The following is a 25,300-nucleotide window of genomic DNA, read 5'->3' as shown; positions in this document are numbered from 1 at the left end:
AGGGAGAGAGGGAGGGAGGTAGGGAGGGGATAGGGAGGTAGGGAGGGGAGGGAGAGAGGGAGAGAGGGAGGGGAGAGAGGGAGGGGAGGGAGGGAGAGAGGGAGGTAGGGGAGGGGAGAGGTAGGGAGAGGAGGGGGAGAGGGAGGGAGGTAGGGAGGGGAGGGGGAGAGGGAGGGAGGTAGGGAGGGGAGGGGGAGGGAGAGGGGAGGGAGAGAGGTTTTGCGGTAAAGTGGAGTGCAAGAGCCTGGACTCGCTGTTCAAGGTCCTGAGAAACATCCTCATAAGGTTCAGCCTCCACTTCTCCCCGACGGTCCTCATCTTTGGATACCCGAAGGGCGACGGATCCCAACATCTTCAGTGGCTAGTCAACGTGCTCTTCGGCTACGCCAAGCTCGCCATATGCAGGGCGAGGAAGGTGGCCGTGGAGGGGCAACGTCCGGCCAGCAGCCTGGGCATCTTCCGCGCTCTGGTCGGAGCCAGGGTGTGTGGGCTGGAGTTCCGCCATGCGCGGCTGAGCCACGCCGTGCCGGCCTTCAAGGAGCAGTGGGCACTGGAGGAGGCCGTGTGCTCGGTGGCAGATGACGGAGAGCTCTGCATGCAGATTGTGAGCTACCCGTCGGAGGCCGTAGGACTGCGACGGGCTGGGTGCAGATGTAGCACTTGTAAAATTTTTTTTTACAAATATTACGTAGAAAACAGGGGGAACATAGACATAGAGTAGGGGGAGAGGGAGTAGAGAGAGAGGGGGGGAGGGGTAGAGAGAGAGGGAAGGGGTAAGGAGGAGAGCAGAGCAAGAAATCATTAATTTAAAAAGGTGGGGGGCATATAAAGCAAAGCATTGAAAATAAAACCGAAATGATGAACGAAGCAAAGTGCCGACTCCACCGAGCATCTTCTTGTTTCCTCTGATCGTAAAAAACGAGAGGGAGGTAGGGAGAGAGGGAGGGCTTCGATAGGCGTCGGGGCACGCGGAGCCTCTCTGTCCCGCGCGCTAGGGGCCACGCTCCGCGAGTTGCGTGAGAGATTGGACCAAATGTGCCCTCAATGGGCTCCTCGCATGTCACGAGAAGCCATTTCTCTCACTGGACACCTTAACGTCCCACTCTTGCTGTTATTTTTACATAATTGATGTTCCATCAGCCCTTCGAAACGAGACCTTCCGTCTCAAGGGATTATCTTGGAAGAATTGGTTTAACAAATATGATGGATAAAATAATATATATGTATATCCGAAGCATTGTTGATATCCAGGACGCTGCAGTCGCTCATATCCAGGACATGCACACACGCACACCGAGTTGTGTATATGAGAGTGCACAGTGGGATCATCCGCAATGTCGTGACGCACGCCTTTCCTGTGCAGCCACTTGAGATGGGGGTTTTACATTTTGAGATGCTTTATAAATGCAAATCGGGGGAATGGTGGTGCAGCGGTTAGCACACTGCGCTCCGAACCCGGAAGATACACGAGTTTGATTCCAGGCTGACATTGAGTGGCGAGTTTGTTGTCCTTCCCCCGCACCTCCGATTGGCACGGTTGGCTACGTAGGGTGCGAACGAAGTTCAACGTACACACGGTGCGTACATAAAGAATTAAAGCTTTCGTGACTGCATAAATTACTCATTGTTTTTTTCGGCAAAGTCACGTAAAGTCACGAATGTAGAAATACCGTGCCCCTTGCTTTCTTCGGGCCCTCCCCCCACCTCTACTGCTTATTCTAAGCCTCTGTCTGTTCATCCCTCCGGCCCTTTTTCTTGCTTCTCTGTCCGTCTTTCCTCTCCTTGCCTCTTGGTGTCCCTGTATATGTATTTCTGCTGCCTTGTACCTCGTATTTGTTCACTCTGTCTATGCTGGTATGTTCAACCCAGAGGATGAACACAAAATTTAGCACTCTTCTGAAATTCGTGGTCCGCCAGGCAAGTGTCTGTGTCGTTGGCCGACTGGTTTTGCATCACGTAATTTTTTCTTAGGTTTGTTGAATTCTCGTCTCTCATCTTCTTGTTGTATTTACCTCCGTGCAGTTTAACGCTCTCTATGTGTTGCGTTGATGTCACCCTATATGCTCCCTCGCTATTTGTTTTTTTACACCTGATGAAGATTGCTTGTGTTGCGGTCGAAACGTCGTGACTGATTTATTTTGATACAATTTTATGGTATTTCTACATACGTGACTTTACCGAAAAAACCAATGAGTAACACGGGACGTACGTTTCGAAACCGGCCCTGGTTCCTGGCCGTCAATGACCAGTGTGTGGCCAAACACCGTCACGTGATCCCCACGACATGCCTGGCCCAAGCTTGGATTTAATATTGGAAAACTCGGCAGTAGTTTAGTGTACTCATATTTGTACTCATGTGCGTAATTCAATTGTAGGTATTTTTTTGTTTAGTGACTTTCTTACCTTTTCTCTATGTTGCATTGCTATAGTTTTTTGGGATTTTTGTTGTTGTAACTTGCTGACCCGCCCCTACTGGACACGTGTGAAAAAGAGCTTCATAGCTCATCGGATTCCTCCTGCAGTCTAAATCAAGATTCTGTATATTTCTGTAATTCTACAGCGTGATCCGTTTGCAGATATCCCACCATCAAAATAGGAATAAATTATAGAGTAAACAATACTTTAATTCAAAGTCGCTTAAGTGTCTCCCACCCAATCACAATTGATTTACTACATCGTTTAGCACTGTCCTGGATGCACTTTGTCCAACATAGCCGGTCTGATTTGATTACAACATTCAATCGAGAATAAAGTAGCAGGGTCATTAGTAATCAGTGGGGTATGGATAAATGGATCCCCCTATCACCCCTACATAATATATCCAAATTGTATTGACAATGCAACGGCATGTGTTATGCCAATATTTCAGTACTCCCCCGCCCCTCCCAATCCCGCGTCTGATTACAGACCTCAATAATCTCGGAAGAATCCAAAGACGGCTGCTGTTGTCACGGTGCAGCGGGGTTAACAGTCACGGCTCAGCCAGGCAATGCACGCGCGCGCCCATTGTTCACTCGAAGTCACTTCGTCTCATCGCAATCATCAAACAAATCAATGCCTGCGCCCAGGGCTTAGTTTCTCGTGGAGTGTGCGTCTGCGCGCGCGCGTGTGTGTGTGTGGGCACGTGTGTGGAGGAGGCTCGTGAAGGACGCTGCTGCATTTGGAGGCAGTCGAGCTCCAGCAACAACGGAGGGCAGAGGAGTGACACTCACATAGAAGAGCGGAGCGCCGGGCGGCTAAAATGGAGCGGGTTGGCACAATCGGGGGGGGGGAGGGTACAGCTGGTGGTGCATCTACCAGTCATCTCAGTCAGCCAAAATCATGGCACCTGCTGGTTCTGTCCCGTGACCTCCTGCCAGCTGAGCCTTCGATACTTCACGTGGCCTCAAAGTGCACCTGATTTGGCACAAGCGCCGTGGTGACGTCACCGTCACTTAGTGGCGAATGGCGGGGTATTGGTATTGGGCACGTGACGAAGTAGTTTAGTCACAGACATACGGCGAGAGTTACACTTCGATGTGGTGTGCCGGGTTAGAAAATATTTTCCGGAACCTCCTGACACGGAGAGAACCCGGCCGAAATGAATCCCTGACTCCATCTATTGCTGGTCGCTTCCCTGTCAACGATGTCGGAACGTAGAAGCTTTGATTTAATGCCAACTCATCAATCACGGTAGCCGTGGCTAGCAAACAAACTTAGCCACTCAGGTCTCAACGGGTTCGTAACGCAGTGGCACTCACCATTACGCGGTCACTTTTCCCACACTGCATATGTTTGTAATCGAGTTGTCATGTCCATTGTTTTTACCGTCTCCTGTAATTCACCAGTCGCGTGAAACATACCTCGTTGCACTCCGAGACCTATCACAAATTAGTTCCCACTCGAAACAACATTGACCACGGTGGTGATAATGATGACGACGAACGGATGAATGGACCGAGAAGCCTTTGGCATAGAACGACGGAGGCAGCGAGCAGCCAAGAGGCCCGCCGTAACGCCACCTTGCCCGCGCGGGGCTAAACGCGAGCTCTGCGTCCCACACCGCACGCACGCGGAACATCAATTGTGGATAATTCTCACCAAACCGTGGCCCGCATTGTGAAACCAGAGCGATCCTCGGTTTCATCTCAGCGAAGGCATTGGAGACATCCAATTCGGCCTCTCCCCCCGCCCCTACGCCGAGGCTTCCATTCGGGCTGTCGACACAGCACGCGGACTCTGCAAGTCACCGTACAAAGCCACGCGCCGCTGCGAGGAAAAGGGCTTTAGGTGCTGTCATTTTTTTTTCTCTCTCTCTCCGCAGCGTGGTCGCTTCAAGCCAAGAGGCTTTCGGGTCACCGTGGGTCGCGTTCAGTGCCGAACGCGAAAAGGGGGGGGAGGGGTGGGGTGGGCCTTAAAAAGTTGGCGCGCGATGCGGTCGCCGCCAAACGCCGTTTGTCTCCACCTAATGGCCTCATTACCCGGCGTGCGCTGCTGGCTGGCGCCGAGAAACGTTCGGCCGCTCGATAAATCTGCACGTCGGCCGCAAGAGACCCCCCCCCCCCGGCGTACGGGGGGGGGGGGGTGCAGTGAGAAGGCGGGGGGGGGGAGGCAGCCCCCACGATTTGGCCGTGCGGCTTGAAACATCGATGGGAGAGGTGCCACGGGGAAAGCGATTTCAGAAATCTGGCCACGCACGGTCGAAGCGTGAATTTTCAAACCGGGAGCGTGCCCTGAACGTCGTCAGTACATCGGGACGTTGACAAATTCTCGCGCTGTCGAAACCGATAATCAACTGGGATTTAGTGGCGTTGGGTGTTAAAAACTATTTCGGGGCGCATTACTTTTTTTTTTGCGTTTGTTCAGTTACGGATTGTCCGTCGTAAGTTGAAATGAGGTTCCGAATATTTTACCCGAACGAGATTTCTTAAAAGTCTCACGTCTTTAAAAAGTATAAAAATACACTCCGACATACCGGTGTGCTGTGCTAGTAACGTGACAAACCTTACCAATTGGCTGTGTGTTCGGGTGTTGGTGGATTTAACGACACATTTAAATTTACGTGATCTAATCCAAAAAAAAACCTCGATTATGGAAACACATGGAACGGTTCACGTGAATCATCGCACCTCCGATTAGCGCGGTTCGGCTATGTACGGTTAGAAATAAGTTCAATATACACACGTACATAGGGCCAAATTAATGAATAAAAACAACCCACTGTAATTGTAAGACAGGGCGAAGGGTGGTACCGTGGTTGGCACCACGCTACGAACCTGGTGTGACCTGAAACCACTCTCTTCCCAAACAGTAACGGGACAGCGCGGCAACAACAGCCACCCCGGGCACTAACCCTGAATAAAGAGGGCTTCTACCGCCAAGTGAAGCGGACAGCCCAGATAGAACCCACGGGGGCGGAAAGTGGGCAGGGGATGTTGAAGTGATATTAAATGGACACTTTCTCAATAAAGGAGTTCTTCATATTTCTGGGCCCTTGAGGGGGAACGTTTCAGCATGTGCCAAGAACTCGCCGTGGAATTACCCCGCCGCGGTCCTTTGCTGCCGCCTGGTGGCACAGGCGGAGCGAAGTATCCCCCCCCACCCCACAACTGCGATAGACTGCGGGAGGGCCGGGAGGCTGGCTGGGACCCAGGGGCAGCGTAACGCACACTCCAAGTCCTCGCGACTTAAGAGGTTCTCTCCGCGTCGAGAAATTTACTCACACATTCAAAATCAACTCGTCTCGCGCTGCTTATGCCTGATGATTGTTAAATGCACCTCACGTGACGCGTGAAGCAGTGCACGCTACCTGGGTGAAGAGATGTTTCAAATTAAGATTGACATCTCGGTGCGCACGTGTGCGTGCACACGTTGCAGAAAGTGTTAATTGCTTAGTGCGGCACGCGGGACGTGTTTAACAATCATCGGGTGAGTGCAGCGTGCAGCAAGTTAATTTAAGTATTTGAATGCCTGGACTAGGGGCTATTGGCTTAAAGCACGACCACTACCGGAAAAAGTATCGGCCACCCATAACGATCCTACATTCGTGTATCTGCTAAATTCCTACTCTGGCTGCCACATAAAACTATGGGCACCATTCCTGCACCAGCGTCTTGAGATGTGGTCAGTTAAGACGCCGCTATATAAACCCGGCTTGTATCATGCTGTGAAATTGCTCGGTTGTCAACGCATTGTGCACTGCCCGTGAACCTTGTGCCCTCTAAATGGAAATGATTTGAACGACATTAAAATGCATTTTGGGCGTAATTCATTCACAAAAAAACCAGACGAAAATTCAAACTGCGCGTCAGCCTGTTCAGGGGTAATTTTCCTGACCATAACATACGTAAACGAAGAATTGCATTTCTCTAAACATCGCTAAAAAAAAAACAAATACTCCTCGGGGAAGTAGTTTATTATTGAAAACAATGTTTTGGCACCAAGTCTATACGCGTGCATAAGTGTGTGTGTGTGTATATATAATCAATGAAACAAAAACGTTAAAATGAAGAAAAATCCGAGAGGCTGCGCACCCTGGTTTTAGGGTCTCCGTGCACGCGACAGGTAAACCAAGCCCGCAGAGCTGTACGGCACAACCGGCAACAACTGACGCAGTAAAGAAATGACGCAGCACTTCAATGTGCAGCTCTATCAAAATATTTATTAAAAGCTAAATACAGCCTTTTCCATAATGGTGTTTCCTATGTACGTATTTACTTTTTTTTTACTATTTCTGATAAGACCACGCGGTCTTGGCGTATAGAAAATCAATGCCCGCCGGTCTGCGATGATGCAAAGACGCTGGGGTTTTTGCGTTCGCTGGCGAAACCGACCAGCGTAGGTGATGAATGGCCGCTACCCAGGCTAATAACAGTTGCTACGAATGTGCTCGTGTTGACTGTCAAGTGTATTAAGGCTAAACACAGCTCCCCTTCTCCCTTCTCTTACAGCTCAACTTCAAAAATAATTCTACCACCGGTGGTTGAACAGCAAAAGTGCACACTGCGGGAAATAAGATGCACACCGATTCTTAATCTCTTCCCAAAATGAAGTATGGAAAGCAGAATCATGGCCTGGTAAATACGACCTCTAGCGATGTACATATGAAACACGGGTTGGCATTCTCGAAAGAAATGCCACCATGAACGTGGAATGTTAATGACTAGTTGTGTTTTTTGGTAAAGGCTTTTTCTTATCATAACGCCCGACAATTTACAACCGTCGGCATCGTCTCCAGGATTTTTGTTGTAAAAAAACGTAAAAACCGGAGTCGGCTGACTGGTCTTCCGGGAACCCACGGTGGTACGGACAGCATGCTCATGTTCCAACGAGCGCCTTGTCGAGCCCCACCCCTCCTCCACCTCCGCTCCACCGCCGCAGCAGCAAGCACGACCAACAGAGTGCCGTCGTGGCGACAGAAGCGAGAACGTCGGTTTTGCGCCTCGGCAGAGGACGGTCACGTGCAGAAGGACAGAGAGATAAGAAGGGGATATAAACAACTGCACAGATGCAGGACGCGTCGCAACCAACGCGGGTAAATAGTTACGCGCGACCGATCATGCGCCACAACCGATTGCCGCTCCAGACGCAAAGTCGGGTGCCGGCGAGCGAGCGAGCGAGCGAGCGGGGGCTGGGAGTCGGAATGCGCAGAATGGGGACGCGCGGAGTGGAGACGCGTGGAGCGGGGATGCACGGCACGACGCACGGTCAGGGCGCGGCCATCACGCCATCTTGGACGGCAGACGTTGCTTGTAGAGGCCGGCGAGGGCCTTGGCGGCACTGTAGATCATGAGGCGGCGCGACACGCCCGTGAGCGCCAGGTGCCAGTCGTTGCGGGACACGTGCGGCATGCTCCTCTCCAGCACCTCGCCCACCGTCACCGCCAGGCCCGACCAGCGCAGGTCATACGTGGCCGAGTTCTGCGCCTGTGCCTGGTCGGGTTGGGAAAGCGGGGGATAGACCTCGGCTGATGTGCAGGCAGCTGTACGGCAAGTAGGTTCGTGAACCCGTCTGGTGGTTTTCTTCCACTCAAAAAACACTCACGAAGAAGGCAATGGCCAAACAATGAGTCTTGTCACCCGATGAGGCTTTCCCGGACACACTATTGATGTGGTTATTTTTGTTCACGTTTGAGAGAAGCCTGACGAAGTGATGTGGCTGATTGACTCACCTGCTGCACGGCTTCGAGAGGCACGGGTGTGGCCTGAGTGAAGGCCTCCAGGGTGATTCCGTTCGCCGGGTCCTCCAGGAGCAGACAGCCGATGTCAAACCACCTAAGCGGGGCGTGCGGCACAGCCACACAATCAACCGCCGCAGCGACACCATCGCACAGATAGCCTCTGCACCGTCCGCAATGATCAAAGGCAAAGAGCACGGCACACAAGGAGGTGGATGGCCAGCACCATGCCGGGCAGTCTGTCTTCTTTGTGGCCAAGTTTTACACCAGGTACTGGCACTACGTGTCAACCCAGCTTAGATAATCGTCACCGGCGTTGACCGTAAGTGGGGAATCGAACTCGGGTCGCCGGGGTCGAAGCGTAGCGTGCTAACCAATGCGCCAACCGCTCCCCACAATGATCTCACTCGCAATCGCACACAGGGGGCAATCACGGACACTTTTCGCAAGCGCAGCGACGCAATGGCGAACGTGACAGATTGCGAGTCACTTACGACGCTGCGTAATTATTATAATTACAAAAACACGTCCTCAATTACCATTAGTTTGGAGAATTCACAACGGGTCATTACGCTCGCGACTCACACCAGCCATGCATTCTAATTCATATTCCGCCACGCGTTCCCCCTCCCCGACAGTCCACCACCATCCCCCCCCTCTCCGCATCCTCTCCAGGCTGCCAAACCAAAGACAAAAGCAAGGGCAAGTTAGCATGTCGCACCTATGAAGGCCGACACGGCACACAAGGGGGTGGGATGGCCAGCACCACGCCCGACCACCTTTGTTTCCCCAGTAGCAATGTTTACACACTGCACCAGGTACTAATTTTTTTAATTAAAAAAAAGCCACTTTTTTCAAATTTTCTTGTTGTGGTTTTCACACCTGATGATGATTGCTTGTGTTGCAGTCGAAACGTCGTGAGAATTTTATTGTTTTATATTTTTATTATTTTATTGTTTACCTTCTACGTGACTTTACCGAAAGAACCAAGAATGTGAATCCCTGCAGTCACGAAAGCTTTAAATCAAAATTACCACATGATAAGCCACTTCGTTGAGCAATCATTTGTAGCCAGTTCGCTTCTGAAGAAGAGCTGTATAGCTCAGTGGCACTTACCTGGTAAAATAAGAAATAAAAATAGAACTCGGGTCGCCGGGTTCGTATTTGCAGCACGCTAACAGCTACACTACCGCTACCCACAACCACCATCACCTCCACGGCCACCCTCTCCACGTACTACTAGCCGCATCTCTCCCCTGCCCTGTGCCCCTGCCTCCCCCGGGGCCTTACTTGTCAGGCAGAAGCTCTGCGATGAAGTTCTCCACAGACACGGCCACCTGCTTCTCGGCAATGACCCCTGACCTGCGGAGGCCGGCTATCCTCTCCTGGGCTCCCTACAGGACGGACGGGAATGTACACGTGGGCACACGCGAACGCACACGCCCGCAGGCATGGGTCGTGCAAACACGTACGCAGTGACACGGGCACGAGTATTAATGCACACACGTTCACGCGCACACATTCTGACGCACGCGCACCTTGCCACCCACCCAGGTAAACACCCCTACAAAGATAAAGATTCCCCATATAATCTTTAGCAGACTGTTACTGTTAGGACAAATGCTGTTCATGAGCACTTACTGTAGTGGTTCATATGGTAGCATGCTAACCGCTAAAATACCGCTCCCCGCAACCGTACAAACACCCATACAAATGCAAGGTCACACATGCTTACACTGGCGTATGTGGAGAATTACGCACACATGCGTGCATGCATGCTCACAAACACAACAAACGCAGACCCACACAGCCAAGGCACAGAGCAGCCGGGTCAAGCGGCTGCTGGTCTGGCCAGCGCGGGCATTGACCGGCCACTCATTTCCAGCCGAGCCAACCTCAGGGGGTCCCACGCCAGTTCCAAGTGCCGATTGCCGATGATGAGAAATATCAAGGCGAGAGCACCTGCGTGACTGCGACGGGAGCGCGGCCCGCTAACCCACTTGCCGCGAGGGTCGCGCTTCCATCGGCCCATTAAGAGCCATCAGAGCCATCCGCGCTGACAGTGCTAGATGCGCCAAGCGGTTAAGTGCCTCTGGGCCCTCCGCTGCGGAGATTTACAGATTCCGCGGGGATCCATTACTCCGCTGCTCCGCGTGTAATGATGGCGGTTTCGCGCCGGCGATTTACTCTCCCGCCAACAGTCCGACTCACGGCCGTCACTCTCCCCGGTGGCCCGGCCCTTGAGTCCCCACCCCTTCCAGGGGATGGGCTCGCTCTCCCGCTCCCTCGCTTCCCCGCTCACCTTTAGAGCCTGGCTAGCCAATTATTTAAGTGCTATGAATAAGTGACATTTCCTGAAACCTGGCCGATTATATATATATTTTTTATTTAAGGCTGCAGTGTTGTTGACGAGTGCGTTGAATATGAATTGCTAGTCGTGCTCATGCACTCCTGCCAACGCATTAGCATCGCCGATTAATTATAATTATCAGTTCGATAATTCAAATTAATCAGATAACTCAATAATGTTGCTGCGTAGGTTTTTCGCGGTTCACCAGTACAGGCCTCCGATGCGCTCTCGGGCAAACCCCCGATACAACCCGAAAACACGTCGGCGAGGAACATAATAAAAAAAAGTCTCGCCTCTATTCCCACGTGTGCCGCCAGGCCAGGAGGCGATGAGCGAGCTTTGGTGACTTCATTGGCATAATTAGCCACGTCACCGTGGCTGCCGGGGGGGGGGGGTTCCTACCTTTGGGAGGTAGGATGTTAGGGTGGCTGACATGCTTAAAGGGGCCCAATTAATCGACCAACTTATGGAGGCTGCCACGATGCTACGGTTTGGCACACTGAATTTGCAATCCAAAGGCAGCAGCTGAAACAGTGGGGTTTTATGAAAATCATGGTATCTGCAGCAGTCTTCGTATACCACGTCCCATGGCCTTGGGGACCACAGGTTGAGAACCACTGCTCTCGAGGGGCTCTCTAGAGCTCCCTCGAGTGGAGGTCCTCCTGCCAGCAGTGGTGTGGGCAAAGTAATTGCAGTCATGCACCTCTACCATTACCTTTCAATTCGACTTAACCCTTTCCCATTTTGAGACTGCAAGTCGCAAGGTGGGTGTCGTGTTCACCCCTGAATCTCGGAATGCGCAAGCGGTTCAGCGTTAATTGTATCTAGAGGCAAAGCGTCGTTTTTAAAGACATTGTACTCACCGCAGAGAACCGTAGCAACACGGCCGCCGCACTCTATGACAGCTGGCCCATAAACTGTGCCACGCACCCTCCCACGCATGGCCTTGTGGGAGCCTCGGTACCAATAAAGTATTTTATCTTTCGGTTCCGTACACGTACATCATAGGAATGGAATCGGAAGAAAAACTGATGATGTACCTGTACGTCAATCATAATGGGAAAGGGCTAATTGACTGTTCGTGCCAACTGCACTCACCTTCATGCCAGCGGCGTAGCCCACGGGCTGCGGCGCGATGTGGGAGCTTGCCGCCTCCCCTGTGACGGTGGCGAAGCCGAACACCTCCTGGAAGGCGTCCCGCACGGCCGCCACCTTCACCTCCTTGTCCGAGGTGACCACCAGCTCCACGTCGCCTCCAGACTCTTGATGGGTGGAGGGAGTGGGAGAGGGTCACGCAGGGTCAGCTTTGTCGAGGGTGTGGTGGTTGTGGTGCTGGGGGCGTTGGTTAAGGAGGTGGCTGTGGTGGTAGTTCGACTTAGCCTCAAATGAGAACCTTGTGCGGTGTGTAAACGTCGCAACTCGGGAGGCAAAGGCGGCCAGGCGTGGTGCTGGTCACCCACCCCGTCATGTGCTGTGCAGGCCTTAATATCTCAAGGCTATATGGGGGATCTTTGTCATTGTGGTGGAAATGGTGGTGACGGTGGTCATTGTGGTGTTAAAGGTGGTGGTTTAACGGTGGCGGTGGTCATCGTAGAGGTGGTGGCGGTGGTTGTGGCAGCGTTTGGTAATGGCGGTGGTGGCAGTGGTCATGGTGGTGGTGGTTGCAGCCTCTTGCCAGACGTACTCATGAAGGGAGCCATGCCAGGATCGAGTGTTGTTATCATGGACTCCACAGAGTGCTTGGTCTTGTCCAGCACAGTCTTCACCACGGGGTTGCCAGCCACACCCTGTCATGCAGACAAACTCCTTAATTCCGTGACACACAATGCTACTTGGACATCTGTGAAACCCTAATGGACATCTCGGAAGAAGAGCTTCATAGCTCATCGAATTCCTCCATTCTAAATAAAGATTCTGATTCTAAAAATAAAGATGTTTAAGGGAATAGTTGCTGCAAGATTATTCATTGTAACATATCTGTTAACCCCTTATCAGTGCCTACCCTATTTATAGACCAATTCAGACCTTATTGGTTACTCCCTGCCCTTATAAATCTCAACGTTCATCCTACAAAGTCCCATCACAAGGGAGAAACACAAACAAAGACAAAACAATGTTACCCGTATTGAAACAGCTGAAAACTGTATGGACCTGAAAAGTGAATTTACCTGTACAATAATACGGGTAAACCATATGGTTTTGTCAGGTGGAATGTTGTAAAAATCCGAGTTGCCTGATCACTAGCTCTCTCTCGCGGGCGACTGCCATGGCAACTTCCAATCAGACCATAGACAAATGTAACATGACTGCCTGAGGCTGTATGCTCTGTAGACCAATCACTGTTGATCAAATGCACTTATCAACAATCGCTGTTAGCATTGGCTCAACAAAACTCCATCGCTCAGTGATATGGCAGTCAATAAGGTCGGTGATATGGTAGCGCATTCGCCGCTTGTTGCAGACAATTCAAATCCAGCGGCCGCCCTATTATTAGTAGTTTTAATGACTAAACTATTTTTATTTTACTAGGTAAGGCCCACCGAGCTTTTACAGCTCTTTTTCAGAAGTGACCCAGCCACAAATAATAGCTCAACAAAGTGGCTTATCACGTGGAAAATTACAACAGCCAAATACTCTAAACACATCTTGATTCTAAATTTGGAGGGAAAAAACCGGAGGACCCGGAGAAAAATCCACACGACCAAAGGCAGAACACGCAAACTCCAAATATACAGGCGTCAGGGTCAGGATCGAACCCACGACCTCCTGTATACCAGACGAGGTAGTTGACATCTCGCTACCAGAGTCGCGGTGTCGAGATGAGTGTATTACAGCGGGTGCATTCACAATAATAATGCGACGAGCCGTCTGCTTCGCTCACAGTGGATGTTAAACATCGCACGAGCAGGCCACTGTGTGCCAGCGTCACGGTCAACATTTCCCAATTTCTAAAAAAATATACTGCAAATTACTCAATTGGGATTCCACAAAGAAATCATGGCCTCCCAACTGGCAGGCCAATGCCCCACTATTGCAAATTACTCATCCTGGTATCTCACGATCTCACATGGTTAAGCAAGACAAACTCAAATTACCCACCAGGTCGCCACAGTTGTTAACAGTGAACATGCTGTTGGTGGACAACAGCGTTAACATTTTCCAAGAAGCCGCAAGGCCGGCGAGGCTGGGTTAGATTGAGCTGGTGTGCGTTGGGTTGAGACGAAACTGACGGAAACCTTCATATGCACACCCCCAAGGAAAACCGGCAGTTTCTGCTCAATGTTTTGCATCTGTGAACAAGGGTTGAGCCCACACAAAATTGTGAATGAGTGGAAGTGTGGGGTGAGGTGCTGGGGGAGGAGGGGGACGTGACTCACTTGAGTGTAACATCTGGGTCTCCTCCTCCAAGAAAAACCTCCATTTGTGGGCGGGTACAGCGTTCACAGCCGGAACACACGGGCTCAGGAGAACCCGGTGCAGTAACCAGACTCTGTGCACCTCAAGTCTTTCCCACCTCGTGGTGGGAATTTATTTAACATTCCAGAGGTGTGTTTTTTTTCTTTCACAAAGCCGAGTCACGGCTAGTTTTCAACGCCAGTCAGTGCAGCCGACCGCCCTGCTTTGCCAGAGCGCCATGGGTAAGACGAAATCGCGCCAACCCAATAATTGTGTTCCCCCCCCCGCCCCCCACCCCCAACTCCCCAAGTGGTGGCACCATCGAGTCATCGAGTTATAATTCACGCTGCGGCACACGGTCCGGCACATCGCGTGCGTGCGAACATCTGGCCAAATCCCCACAATGCAACTCCAAGCCCATAATATACGCTGTTAAAATTAATTGTGCCATGTTGAAGGCAGGTGCTAGGGGGGCGAGGCGGGGGGTGGGCGGAAAAGCAGAGATCTTAATTGTTTTCGCATCAGCTGACCCATAAACTTACACCTACGGCCACATTGCCAACCAGATTTTTCTACTCAAAATAATAATACGCTCGTGAAATCTGCATTTTAAACTTTTGCTTAACGTGTGCCATCAGGGCAATGTGAATTTGCATTGCACACTTAACAACATTCAAGTTGTATTTTTGTCCTAATTATGTCTTCTTTATGTATAGAAAATAATTTAATTCGGGTACGTCTATCTGGACAGACGACGGCGAGCGGCACTGCCTGGCGTTCGGGAGGCCACTCGGCGCCCTCCTCTTTCCCAGCGCCGCCGTACCCGCAGCAGGGCCCACAAGAGGAGGTCTACCTTGAAGAAGCCCCAGATGCCGCCCCCCTGCGCCGCGTGCTCGTGGTGCCCGTGCTGGCACTGGTGGTGATCGTGGTGGTGATGCTGGTGGTCGTCGGGCTCCTCGGGGAAGGTGATAGAGGAGCCGTGCTGCTGGTGCTGCCCGGCCTGGGGCGGCGGTGGTGCCATTGCAATGGGCCCTGTCATCATGGGCGCTGAGCGAGCGGTCACGCGAGAGGGGAACGTCAAGTCGATTGTGACGATGCAGGCAAGTAAATATTAAATAGATTCGTAACAGCAATCAATCCCTCCAGGTGTGCCCAACTGTGGCTATGAAAGACTTGGGCACTTACATGGAATCTCAGGAATAAAGTTGTGACTCCCCAAATTGTGAAAATTCATTGTAGTCTCGATTTGGCTTGGGCATTTTCGAAAATCATATGGTTCCTAAACGAGCCTTAGATTTGCCTCTGGCAGGTGTGACAACCCACGGATCTTAAAACAACATCTTTCGAATAATGTGTCAACTTCAATTCAAATGTGACAATCTGGGGTCACACAATCTACGAGACAAGCTTGGAGAAGTCATGTATAAGCACGTGTTACGTAATGTTTTCCAACATTCATTAGGTTTTGGAAGTATTAGCAGTACAGAAGGCAATGGGTCGGTGTCAGGATCCGTTTAGTGCTGATTCATCTCTCAAACTTTTGGGCAACCCTTTGATAAATTTGGTCGATTTTCAAGAGTACAAATCCCTAACAGCAACACAATTTTTTACCAGGTTCTTTCATACTGTTATCACCTTCACGAGAGTTAGAGTAGCTCGATACTGTAGACGGACAGAGCTAATAATCAACACTCTCAACCATAGTTGGAGAGCGTTAATTTGGAATTGAGACTTCCTTTTAAGACGATATTAATCGTCGCTGTTCACGCATTCGCGCGTTACCGCGTGTTCACCAGCTGCCCCGGGCACCCACCGACGCTGGGCGCAGAGACGGTGGAGAGGTACGGAGACTGCGGCGCCCGGCCGCCATGGCCCCGCGTCACGTCGTAACCGCTGCCCCCTATGTAGCCGCCGCTCGGCGGGAGAGATGGCCCCATCGGCCCCATCGATGTTACCGAGCCCTCCGATGTCACGGACGGAGCAGTGGTGGTGAACCCTGACATGTGGAGAGGCCCTGCGCATCCACATCACAAACACACCAACATCCCCATATAGTTTTACAGACAGTAGTGACAGATGCAAGTGCCGTTATTGTGAGGCCAGCATGCACAGCGGCATAGCATGGTTGGCATGAGCCCTGGTGCATGGAATGTAGCCCGGTGCCTGAGCCCCTCCGGCCCTGTGAGCCCACAGCGACACCACTGGCTGACCAGAACCCGTAATATCCGGTAGAGTCGCCTCTCCATCGGCCTGGAATGCTCAGCCAGATGACCTTCGATCCATCCCACCTCACGAAAATTAAAAAAAAAACATTTTAAAACATCGTTGTGTCAGGTAGCCTTTGGGAGTTAGGCTGAAACTCACCAGTGTCCCTACACTCGAGCATCGCCACAGGCCCCGGCCTGGAAATATTATCTCTGAAACATGGCGCTGGATAGTAAACGTGCTTATTATTAATGCATGAAGTGAATTGTGGGATCAGCACAAACACACATGGTGATGGATACCAAGTCATGGGTTCCTGGTAAATGGAATGGTGGGTAGCAGGTGATGGATATGAGGAACACCAGGCGATGGTAGAAAGTATAATGGGTACCTGGTGATTGGTACGACAGGTACCTGGTGGCGAGTAAACTGCCAGGCCCGGGCTGCTGTAGAGACCCTCGGGAACTGGTGGAACTCCGGGGGAGATGCTGGATATCCCCAAAAGTTCAGACATGGGGGGTGGCGGGAAGGGCGTGCTCGACACCATGGACGATGCCACCATCGGCGACATGGCCCCTGCTGCATGCGCCATGCTCACACATACCCGACACGACACTGGCGTTTAGTCACGCGGCTAACCTCTGTATGTATGTTGAACTTCTTTCGCACCATACATAGCCAACCGTGCGAATTGGAGGTGCGGTTGGATTGTACGGGAGTGAGCTGTACACGCTTGTGAGCTGTTTGGGTTGCACAAAAGTGGTCATACTGAAATGCTAATGTACTGGTAGGTTACACACAAAGGTGTACAGTTGTATATTAGTGAACGGATGTGTTGTATGTTAATGAGATGTTGGGTTGAATGACAGTGAAGAGGTGAGATTGAGGGGTTGAGAGTGGTGGCCAAGTTGGGTGGGCAGTTGCCCAGGGGTTTTCAGACCGAGCGAGATGGACAGGAGACTCCCAGCCGACGGTGGAGATGCAGGTGGGGTCGTCTCAATTCCGCTCTCTTCCATCATCCTCTCCTGCACATGCACGTCTTCACAACCATCATCATCACAGCCATGATTATCACATCACAACCATGATTATCATCATCACAACTACCATCTTCATCACAGTTATGTTTATCTTCACATCCATTATTGCCATCTTCACATCCATTATTGCCATTTTCACATCCACCGTCGTCATTGTCACAGTGTCACAACAACCACCACCATCAAAGAAATTACAACAGAATAAGAACATTATGAAATGGTGTCAGCCACAAAACAGTCAAGTTAAATGCATCATCATATATTAACGATGCATTTACGAAGTTTACAAATGTACAAGATTAACATCTTACTAAGTAGGCCTACTCAATTTGATAAAGAAAAAACCTGTTTTTACATTCAGTGGAACTAGAATGTGTTCTTGATGTGACCCAGGTCAGCCTTGCAAAAGAAACAATGTGCATGTGTCTCCACACGTTTATTTTATTTCCTGATTAACTAAAAGATACAGCCATAACAATAACATAACTAATGTTGGTCAATGAGAACTAGAATGGAATTCTTATCTTATTTCATATTTATAGAGCACCTTAATTCAAGGCGCTTAACATAGTTTAAACAGCGGTAACAAAAATAGAGCGATGCAGATGGCATGGGGCATACGAGGGCCAAGGAATGAGCGACCGTAACGGAGGGCAAGTGGGGGTCACGGAAGGGCTATAGGGGAGGGATGGGAACGAGTGGAGGGAAGAGGAAGGGAATGGGCAATGGACGAGAGGTAAGCTTTGAGAGAGGAACTAAAGGAGGTTAAGGAGGGGCCGTGCTCAACAATGTACAGGGGAAGTTGATTCCAGTGGAGGGGTACAAGGAGGGAGAAGGATCGAACACGGGTTTGGCACAGGGAGGAGGGGCTAGACGCTTTCATTAAGAACTGAAAAAAAAATTGTTGCACGTGGAAAAGCTTGAAAACATTATTACAGAACTAAAACTAATCAGCGGTGCAAACGCAAGTCTTTAGTTAGGACTCCCTCCTAATAATTTGCATGAAGAATCTTCACACGTGGCAGTCAGTCCCTGAGCCAAATTCCTGAGCCCTTGTCGATAACTGGAGGTGGGGATTAGGCTACCTGCAAATTCGAATTGGGGGGTGGGGGAGAAATCGTCTCATCAGCTCTTCCTGAATTAACCATCTGGGTACCACATTCTGGGAAATCAATAGTTGTCCAAGTATGGATACAAAATTTCCCCTTGCCACCAGGAGCTGGACTTAGGTCTCCTTACCCCTGAGACACCAGGACATTAAATTCTACGCCTGCCACCTGAAATAATTTTATTATATTGATAGATAAATAAAGTCCTATTTGTGGGCCCCACTGGAGTGTTGGGCCCTGGGCAAAGCTCCCATTTGTGACACCCTAAAAAACGTGGCTCTGCCCACCACAGCAATGCAGAATTTCCACCGTGGGCTCAGTGCTGGCGCAAACACGAGTATTTGGCTTCTCAAGAATGATTTCCATGAAGAAATTTCACACACATGTGGCAGTCCAGCCTGCACATCCGCCAACTTTAAGCTATGTTTGCAGTGGGTTTTGTAATGCGGTTGTCACAAGCTCTGACGCAGCTGTTATTCTTTAAGAAGCCAAGTTTAAATAAGGAGCTGCGAGCTATGGCTCCTTATGGAAAACAAAGTGGTCTGCAGTATCAGTAAAGCAATACAAAGAATATATACAACGCTCTGTAAATCCATTGCTGGAAGAAGGCCTCCTCACACTGTGCCAGTCATGACAATTATTTAATAATACTTCACCTCGTTGGTCTATGCAGGTTGGTTAAGTGGGGGGGCGGAGGCCTGACACCAGTTCGGATATCACGCGCCACTAATGGTAGCCATAGCCTAGAATCGAACTCAGGTCTACAGTCATAACCCAGTGCGATGACCACCGCACCAATGCTCCACACCTTAAATCAAGAAGCAATCCAAAAGGCCAATGGCTCTTTTAGTACAGGTATGCATGAAGGCTGCATGGCTCATGCCATCTGATATGAGTTTGAACATTCGTCAATGACATAAATATACTTTAAAACCACAGTCAGGTGCTGCATTATAGCCCTCTGGCCATGGCAAATCATTGTATTAAAGCTCAGAGGGGGCATTGTTACTCGTGTCATAATAAGGCACTTTACTTAAAATGTTAAGTTTTATTTTCTCATTATTGAAGCTTCCAACTCTCATCGGACAGCATGGGAAACGGAGCCTAGGTGTGCAGATAGAAAGCCTATATATGTTTAGGGTTATGTGGTCTGTTAAAAGCCTCACCCCCAGAGTCTTGTAAGGTCAAACCAAAAGAAGTTCGACTCGAGACCAATTCCCAATGACTGCTGCCTATTGGAGTTGAAGTTAAAAGTTTCAGAAATCATAAGCATGTATTCGAACACGTTTTTGAAAATTTTTCCACACACTAAAACAAAACCTTACACTATTTAGATAAGTTTGATAAAGCATCCGTGTTTAAAGGGGCAACGATTCCCAAAGTGCTCTCATTTGGTTAACTCACAAGCAGTCTCAATTGAAAAAGGAACAATATCACCAGGGTAAATAAAGGAAATCAATCTCACCCTTGAAACAAAGCCCTAAACCCCTCAGCTGGTTAAACAAGGCCCTCCAATTGCCTTCAAGCTCACCTGCTTAAGTAAATCATAATTTCACCTGGTAAAGTCACCGATATCACCTGATTAAATCAAAGTAACCCCTGACATGTATAAGATCACGGTTTTTTTATCCGATTTTATTTAAGCCATCAATCTCTGCTGAAAAAAAACAAAAGACCGACTTGTTTACTGACAAAAGAAAACTGGGTTACGGACAATATTACCTGGCCAATGTCAATATCACTCGATTAACCAAAGCTATCATCACCCTCGCCTAATTTTTTTTAAAGACATCTCTTTCAGCTGGATAAAGCCATCAATAACCCATGCTTGAATAAAAGGCACCCGAGACACGCATTAAAAATCCAAGTGTTTCTGGTCAAACAACGCAAATCCAAACCGAAAGCCACCAGATCTCTCCACCGTTAAACTTGCACACAATCACACCTTGCCGAAACAAAGCCACCAATCTCTCCACGGTTCAATTTGAATCGTAAAATACAGTTTCAGCAGCACCTGGTCAAATTATACTAATCACAGTCCAAGGTTAAGTCAGCGGCCCCGCGTAACGACGACACGAACCCGGCTGGGCCACTTCAACAGCAACTCATCTCCTTCCAATGCACCGTGCCCATCAAAGATGCCCTTCCCGTATGGCCTGCAACAGACTGTCGGGACAAGTGCTCTCAGCGAGGAGAGCACCTCTGAAGGCCAACACGGCACACGACGGGGTGGGTGGCCAACACCACGCCCGGCCGCCTTTGTCTCCCGAGCGACGATGTTTACGACACACCCCACCGGGCACTGTACTCATTTGAGGTCGAGCCGACCTAGGGGAGGCCCAGCACCGGGTAAGACAATCGTCACTGGCGTTGACAGCGAGCGGGTATCGAACCCCGGCGCGCCGAGTTCGTAGCGCGGCTGCCGCCACCACCACCACGCACCGCTTGAGCGGCTTCCCACCGAGTGACTTGGCCTGGCCTCGCAATGGCCCCCGTGTGAAGGTCTCACTCCGCGCCTGTCGCAGTCGCGGAGTCCCCCCGCCCGAACCACAACACAACAGCCCTCCCCCCTCCCGTGCTGGGAAGGGCACAGGGGAGGCTCGCGTGCCCCCCTCCCGAGCTTTGTCTCGACACTAAACAATTCGTTATCGATAATGAATCACCTCGCGCCTCTCAATTTACCTTCACTCGGCCGATGTTGACGCCGTGACGCGTGGAGGTGAGGAGGGGGGGGGCCCTGTGCTTAGCGGGGGGACGTGACGTCATCGGCGATGGGGACGTCACGCGTGCCACGTCGTCCAGAGGGTGACGTCACCCCGGAGCCACGTCGGAGACAGGCGGAGTGGCGCAAGACCACAGCTTCGGTGTTTGACGTGACATTGAAAATGCTTTCGGGAAGAGTAGAAACACAAGCCTTTAGAAAGCGGCTATTTAATCATTACTACTGGAGGAATCCGATGAGCTATTTTTATTATTATTACACGCTTTCTATTAACTCACTGTTGTTGTATCCTCAAATCTTATAACTCAATTTTAACCCACTTCCCAATGTGGTATCGACTAAAAACTTGGTATACTTATGTCATACTGATGACAATACTATATTCTATCATTAAAAAAAAACATTTTAAAACATTATTTTTATTTGTTACTAGCTGTACTACCCGGCTTCGCCCGGGACTTGGATTCACCACACCTTGCCGCCTTTGTCTCCCCAATGGCGATGTTCACACCACAACAGTTACTCGTTTGAGGCTGAGTCGACCTAGGGGAGGCCCAGGACCGGTTAAAATAATCGTCACCGGTGGTGTCCGTGAATCGAACTCGGGTCGCCGGGTTCGTAGCGCAGCGCGCTCACCACTACCACTCCCTCCACAGACACATACACAGACACACAGATACACACACAGACAACGCGCTAACCACTACACTACAATGCGTTACGCTTCCACATGCGAGAGTCACGTGACAGATTTGACGTCACAGCTCACTTGCCGTGCAAAAAATGAATGCATTATTGAGCCTCCCCCCCACCCAAAAAAGTATATTTTTATAATTTTTGCATGGTGTACAGTCTGGAAAGTACCCACATGGCAAATTTCAAGTTTGTTGCATGTCGGGAAGTACGCTAAACATTTTGAACAGACACACAATCACAACTTTGCCTTTTATATATATGGAGATGTTTCGGCTTGCGTCTAATTGTCCACGCTCAACTAACGTTGGCTGTAAATCACCACGGTCCCCTTACGCTGTGGCAAGCTTCGGGGCCACTTCCTGGAGTTGTGGAGTTCTTCCATTACTAGCACGGTACATTTCATTAAAGCGTGCTTTAATATTACTTATTTTTCACAGGTGTCCAGAAGGGGCGGGTAAGAACGTCACTACAACAATAAACAATACAAAAACATAGTAGTACAAGAAAGGAATTACTTTTTGGTTCTTTCGGTAAAGTCACGTAGAAAGAAAATAAATTAAATAATAGAATACGACGTTTCGATTGCAACACAAGCAATCGTCATCAGGTAGAACTAAATTTGAGAGAGAGACAAAACACAGACACGGAGACACACAGACAGACACACAAGCAGAGGGAGACACACAGAGACACACACAAGCAGAGAGACAACACAGAGACACACACACAAGCAGAGAGAGATAACACAGAGACACACAGAGAGAGACACACAAGCAGAGAGAGACAACACAAAGACACACAGACACACACAAGCAGAGAGACAACACAGAGACACACACACACAAGCAGAGAGAGATAACAGAGACACACAGAGACAGACACACAAGCAGAGAGAGACAACACAGAGACACACAGACACACAAGCAGAGAGACAACACAGAGACACACACACAAACAGAGAGAGATAACACAGAGACACACACAAGCAGAGAGACAACACAGAGACAAGCAGAGAGAGACAACACAGAGACACACAGACACACTGTGTGTCTCTGTGTTGTCCCCCCCAAAAAGACACGAACTTTCACTCTCCTGAAGCCCTGTCGTGGCTAGCAGTTCTTGGACATTGGCATTTAGCCCCTGAACATATTCCCATACGCAAGAATAGAAAGAAAAAAACCTTGATACGCCAACGTTGATCAGAGAGTTATGAAATAAAGAGGCGCACTCGCAGGTTGGAAACGTGCACAAAGAATCAGGGAGAGGTGTACGTTTGGAATTATATCATGACAGTCGCACGCGGTTCAGAGAGAATAGTCAAAAATAAGAGACATCATCCCAGTAAATATGCAACGTTGGGCGAACGTTGGCATGCAGTTTTAGAACCGTTGACGCCCCAGCATTGGACGTTTACAGCATAGTAGAGGGGTATTTGACTTAAGAAAAGCAGCTGGGCGTGGGCAGGACACGTCGCGGGAGGGGATGATGGCCGGTGTAGTAGTCGAGAGGAGCGACGGACAAGCAGCCAAATCAACTGATGCTTGAACACGGGACCAACAACACAAGCGGCCCCAGCAACAAACGGCGCCGCACGAAGCCATGTACTCTTGCAGTGAAACTTCATATTCATTTAAATGTTAAGATTACTCTCCAAATCACCGGTGTGCTGAACCATTTTTTTTATTTTGCCACGTTTGTTGACGTGGCACTTTTTATTAATTGGCTGTATCGGATGGAGGTTTGACGACGAACTGTTTTACACGACCAAACCCAACAACCCCACTTAATCAATACAGGGGATGAGTGTTAATATTTTGTTCTTAATAAATTGAGAAAGGTAAGAAGATGGTTAAAGAGAATATTGCATGTGATGGATGATCATGGCCGATGATAATATTACAGTGGTACTTTTAGAATGGTAGTCGTGTTAAACTGATACGTTTACTCTCTTTGTTTTTCAATGGGAGAAAATTCCACTTCGACTGCACGTTGGCGTGAGCCGGCGAATGAATGAATTCAGAGCACGTGCGTGGGTGGAGGCACGCGGTCGGTAGTCAACGCTCGCGCGGCCATCTTACTTGGGGGCAGATCTCCCAATCCGTGTCTCTGGCCTCTCTAAACAAAAAGGTGCAATGAAGTGGAGCTGTTAGGGGCCGTCCATAAATGACGTCACGCACCTAGCGGGGGGGGGGGGGTCAGACATTTGTGACGATATGTGACGAAGGTGTGGGGGGGGGGGTGAGAAATGTGACGTCACATCAAAATGCGCAACTTTAAATAAATATAGACAACACGTTCTACTTAATGAAATATACTTTTATAAATGTTTTCTCCTACAACATCAGAGTGCAGCGCCACATTAAATACGCACTACAATGACAACAGTTTAAAGCGATTTGAAGCGCGTTTTATTTTTGGGGAGGGGGCAGGGCTTTGGGACGTCATATTTTAGGGGGGTCTGACTTTTTGTGACGCCGTGTGACGAAGTGGGGGGGGGGGGTCGAAAATCGTTCAAAATAGCGTGACGTCATTTATGGACGGCCCCTTACCCGAAACGTCTTCCATAATAGACATATACTGCACACTTCCATTCTAAGACCATGGTGTTATTGAGAAACAGCACATTAAATGGGTGTGACGTCATCTCACGTGGAAACCCTTAATGCGTTGGCAGGGATGCAGTCTATCAGAATAGGTTTTACCATTATTAGCAATATAACAGGTGTTAAGATGTTTCTGTCTTAGCAACTGTTTTATTGCTGGAAAGGATTAAAAAAACTATTCTTATAATTTGATACTGGCAAGAAAGGTCCCATGTTGTAGGTATGCAGTCTGCCACCCCTTAGCAAGTTAAACACTGAGGCTTTCGCGACTAATAATCATCCATAATATAGGTTTTTCTTTTGGGTTAGATCGCGTAAATATGTACATGTGTCGTTGAACCCGCCACCACCCGACACAGCCAATCAGTAAGGTTTGTCACGTAAACAGAACGTGCCAATTCGTTACTAGTACAGCACACCGCTTGTGTGTTAGAGAGCCAAGCCACAACATTTACAATCTGAGTACGACGTTTCGCCAGTAATGCACGTCGATTACCATATGAATAACCCAACCGGCAGTGGATACCCATTGTAAGTTATATACATTCATCACTTTTAAGATGTTTTTCTTGTTCATGTTTTTGTTTGTTGCGGTTGCACCCGATTCAAGAGCCGAATGGCTCACAGGGCTATACAAAAATAAATGAAAACTGAACTGATATTAATCCCACCCCCCTTCGCGCGTGAAGGGCTCACAAGTGACGCCATCACATCTCTACCCCTCCATCTAAAGAACGATTTCTACCACAAATCTGGCTGTCCGCCTGATGATGCCGTACTCAGATTGTAAATGTTGTGCATTTGCTCTCCAGCAAACCGGCGTGGTGTACTATGTAACGAATTGGCATGTTTTGTTTCATAATATAGGGTTGTTTTTGTTAGATCGCCTATGTGTTGTTAACGTGACAAAACCTCAACGAAATTCGGCTGTCGGGTGATGGCGGCGGGTTCAATGACCCCCTCTCCTTTACCAAGATGGCCACCAACACACCCGCCGGAAGTGACGTCACGACCGCTCGCTTAT

General features: G+C 49.6%; 1 protein-coding gene across 5 annotated transcripts; it reads right to left on the bottom strand.

Annotated features, from left to right (window-relative positions):
- Positions 1 to 6,376: 6,376 nt before the first annotated feature.
- Positions 6,377 to 21,071, bottom strand: PRRC1 (proline rich coiled-coil 1). 5 transcript variants are annotated; one of them, XM_032968731.2, is made up of 10 exons: positions 20,938 to 21,070; positions 17,047 to 17,145; positions 16,521 to 16,685; positions 15,715 to 15,915; positions 14,755 to 14,948; positions 12,190 to 12,292; positions 11,604 to 11,767; positions 9,446 to 9,549; positions 8,150 to 8,252; positions 6,377 to 7,910 (listed from the first exon to the last, which is right to left on the bottom strand). In XM_032968731.2, the coding sequence occupies exons 2-10, from the start codon at positions 17,123 to 17,125 to the stop codon at positions 7,701 to 7,703; spliced, it is 1,323 nt and encodes a 440-aa protein (XP_032824622.1). In that variant the 5' UTR covers positions 17,126 to 17,145; positions 20,938 to 21,070; the 3' UTR covers positions 6,377 to 7,700. The 5 variants fall into 5 exon arrangements, with proteins under 5 accessions (XP_032824622.1, XP_032824623.1, XP_032824624.1 ...); XM_032968732.2 differs by lacking the exon at positions 20,938 to 21,070 and adding an exon at positions 20,698 to 20,874; XM_032968733.2 differs by lacking the exon at positions 20,938 to 21,070 and adding an exon at positions 20,717 to 20,874.
- Between the last annotated feature and the right edge of the window lie 4,229 nt (positions 21,072 to 25,300).

The sequence above is a fragment of the Petromyzon marinus genome, chromosome 40 (genome assembly GCF_048934315.1).
Source record: "Petromyzon marinus isolate PM22_M1 ecotype Great Lakes invasive population chromosome 40, UKy_Petmar_22M1.pri1.0, whole genome shotgun sequence".
Taxonomy (NCBI): Eukaryota; Metazoa; Chordata; class Hyperoartia; order Petromyzontiformes; family Petromyzontidae; genus Petromyzon; species Petromyzon marinus.
Note: the sequence above shows the minus strand (reverse complement) of the source record. Positions and strands in the feature narration are given on the sequence as shown.

Excerpts from the sequence above, each read along its gene's own strand:
- PRRC1 (XM_032968731.2), bottom strand. The coding sequence starts at position 17,125 with ATGATGGAAGAGAGCGGAATTGAGACGACCCCACCTGCATCTCCACCG. Across the intron at positions 11,768-12,189 it reads TGGCATGGCTCCCTTCATGA|AGTCTGGAGGCGACGTGGAG; the intron begins GTACGTCTGGCA and ends CCACCCATCAAG. Across the intron at positions 7,911-8,149 it reads CTCTCGAAGCCGTGCAGCAG|GCACAGGCGCAGAACTCGGC; the intron begins GTGAGTCAATCA and ends CAACCCGACCAG.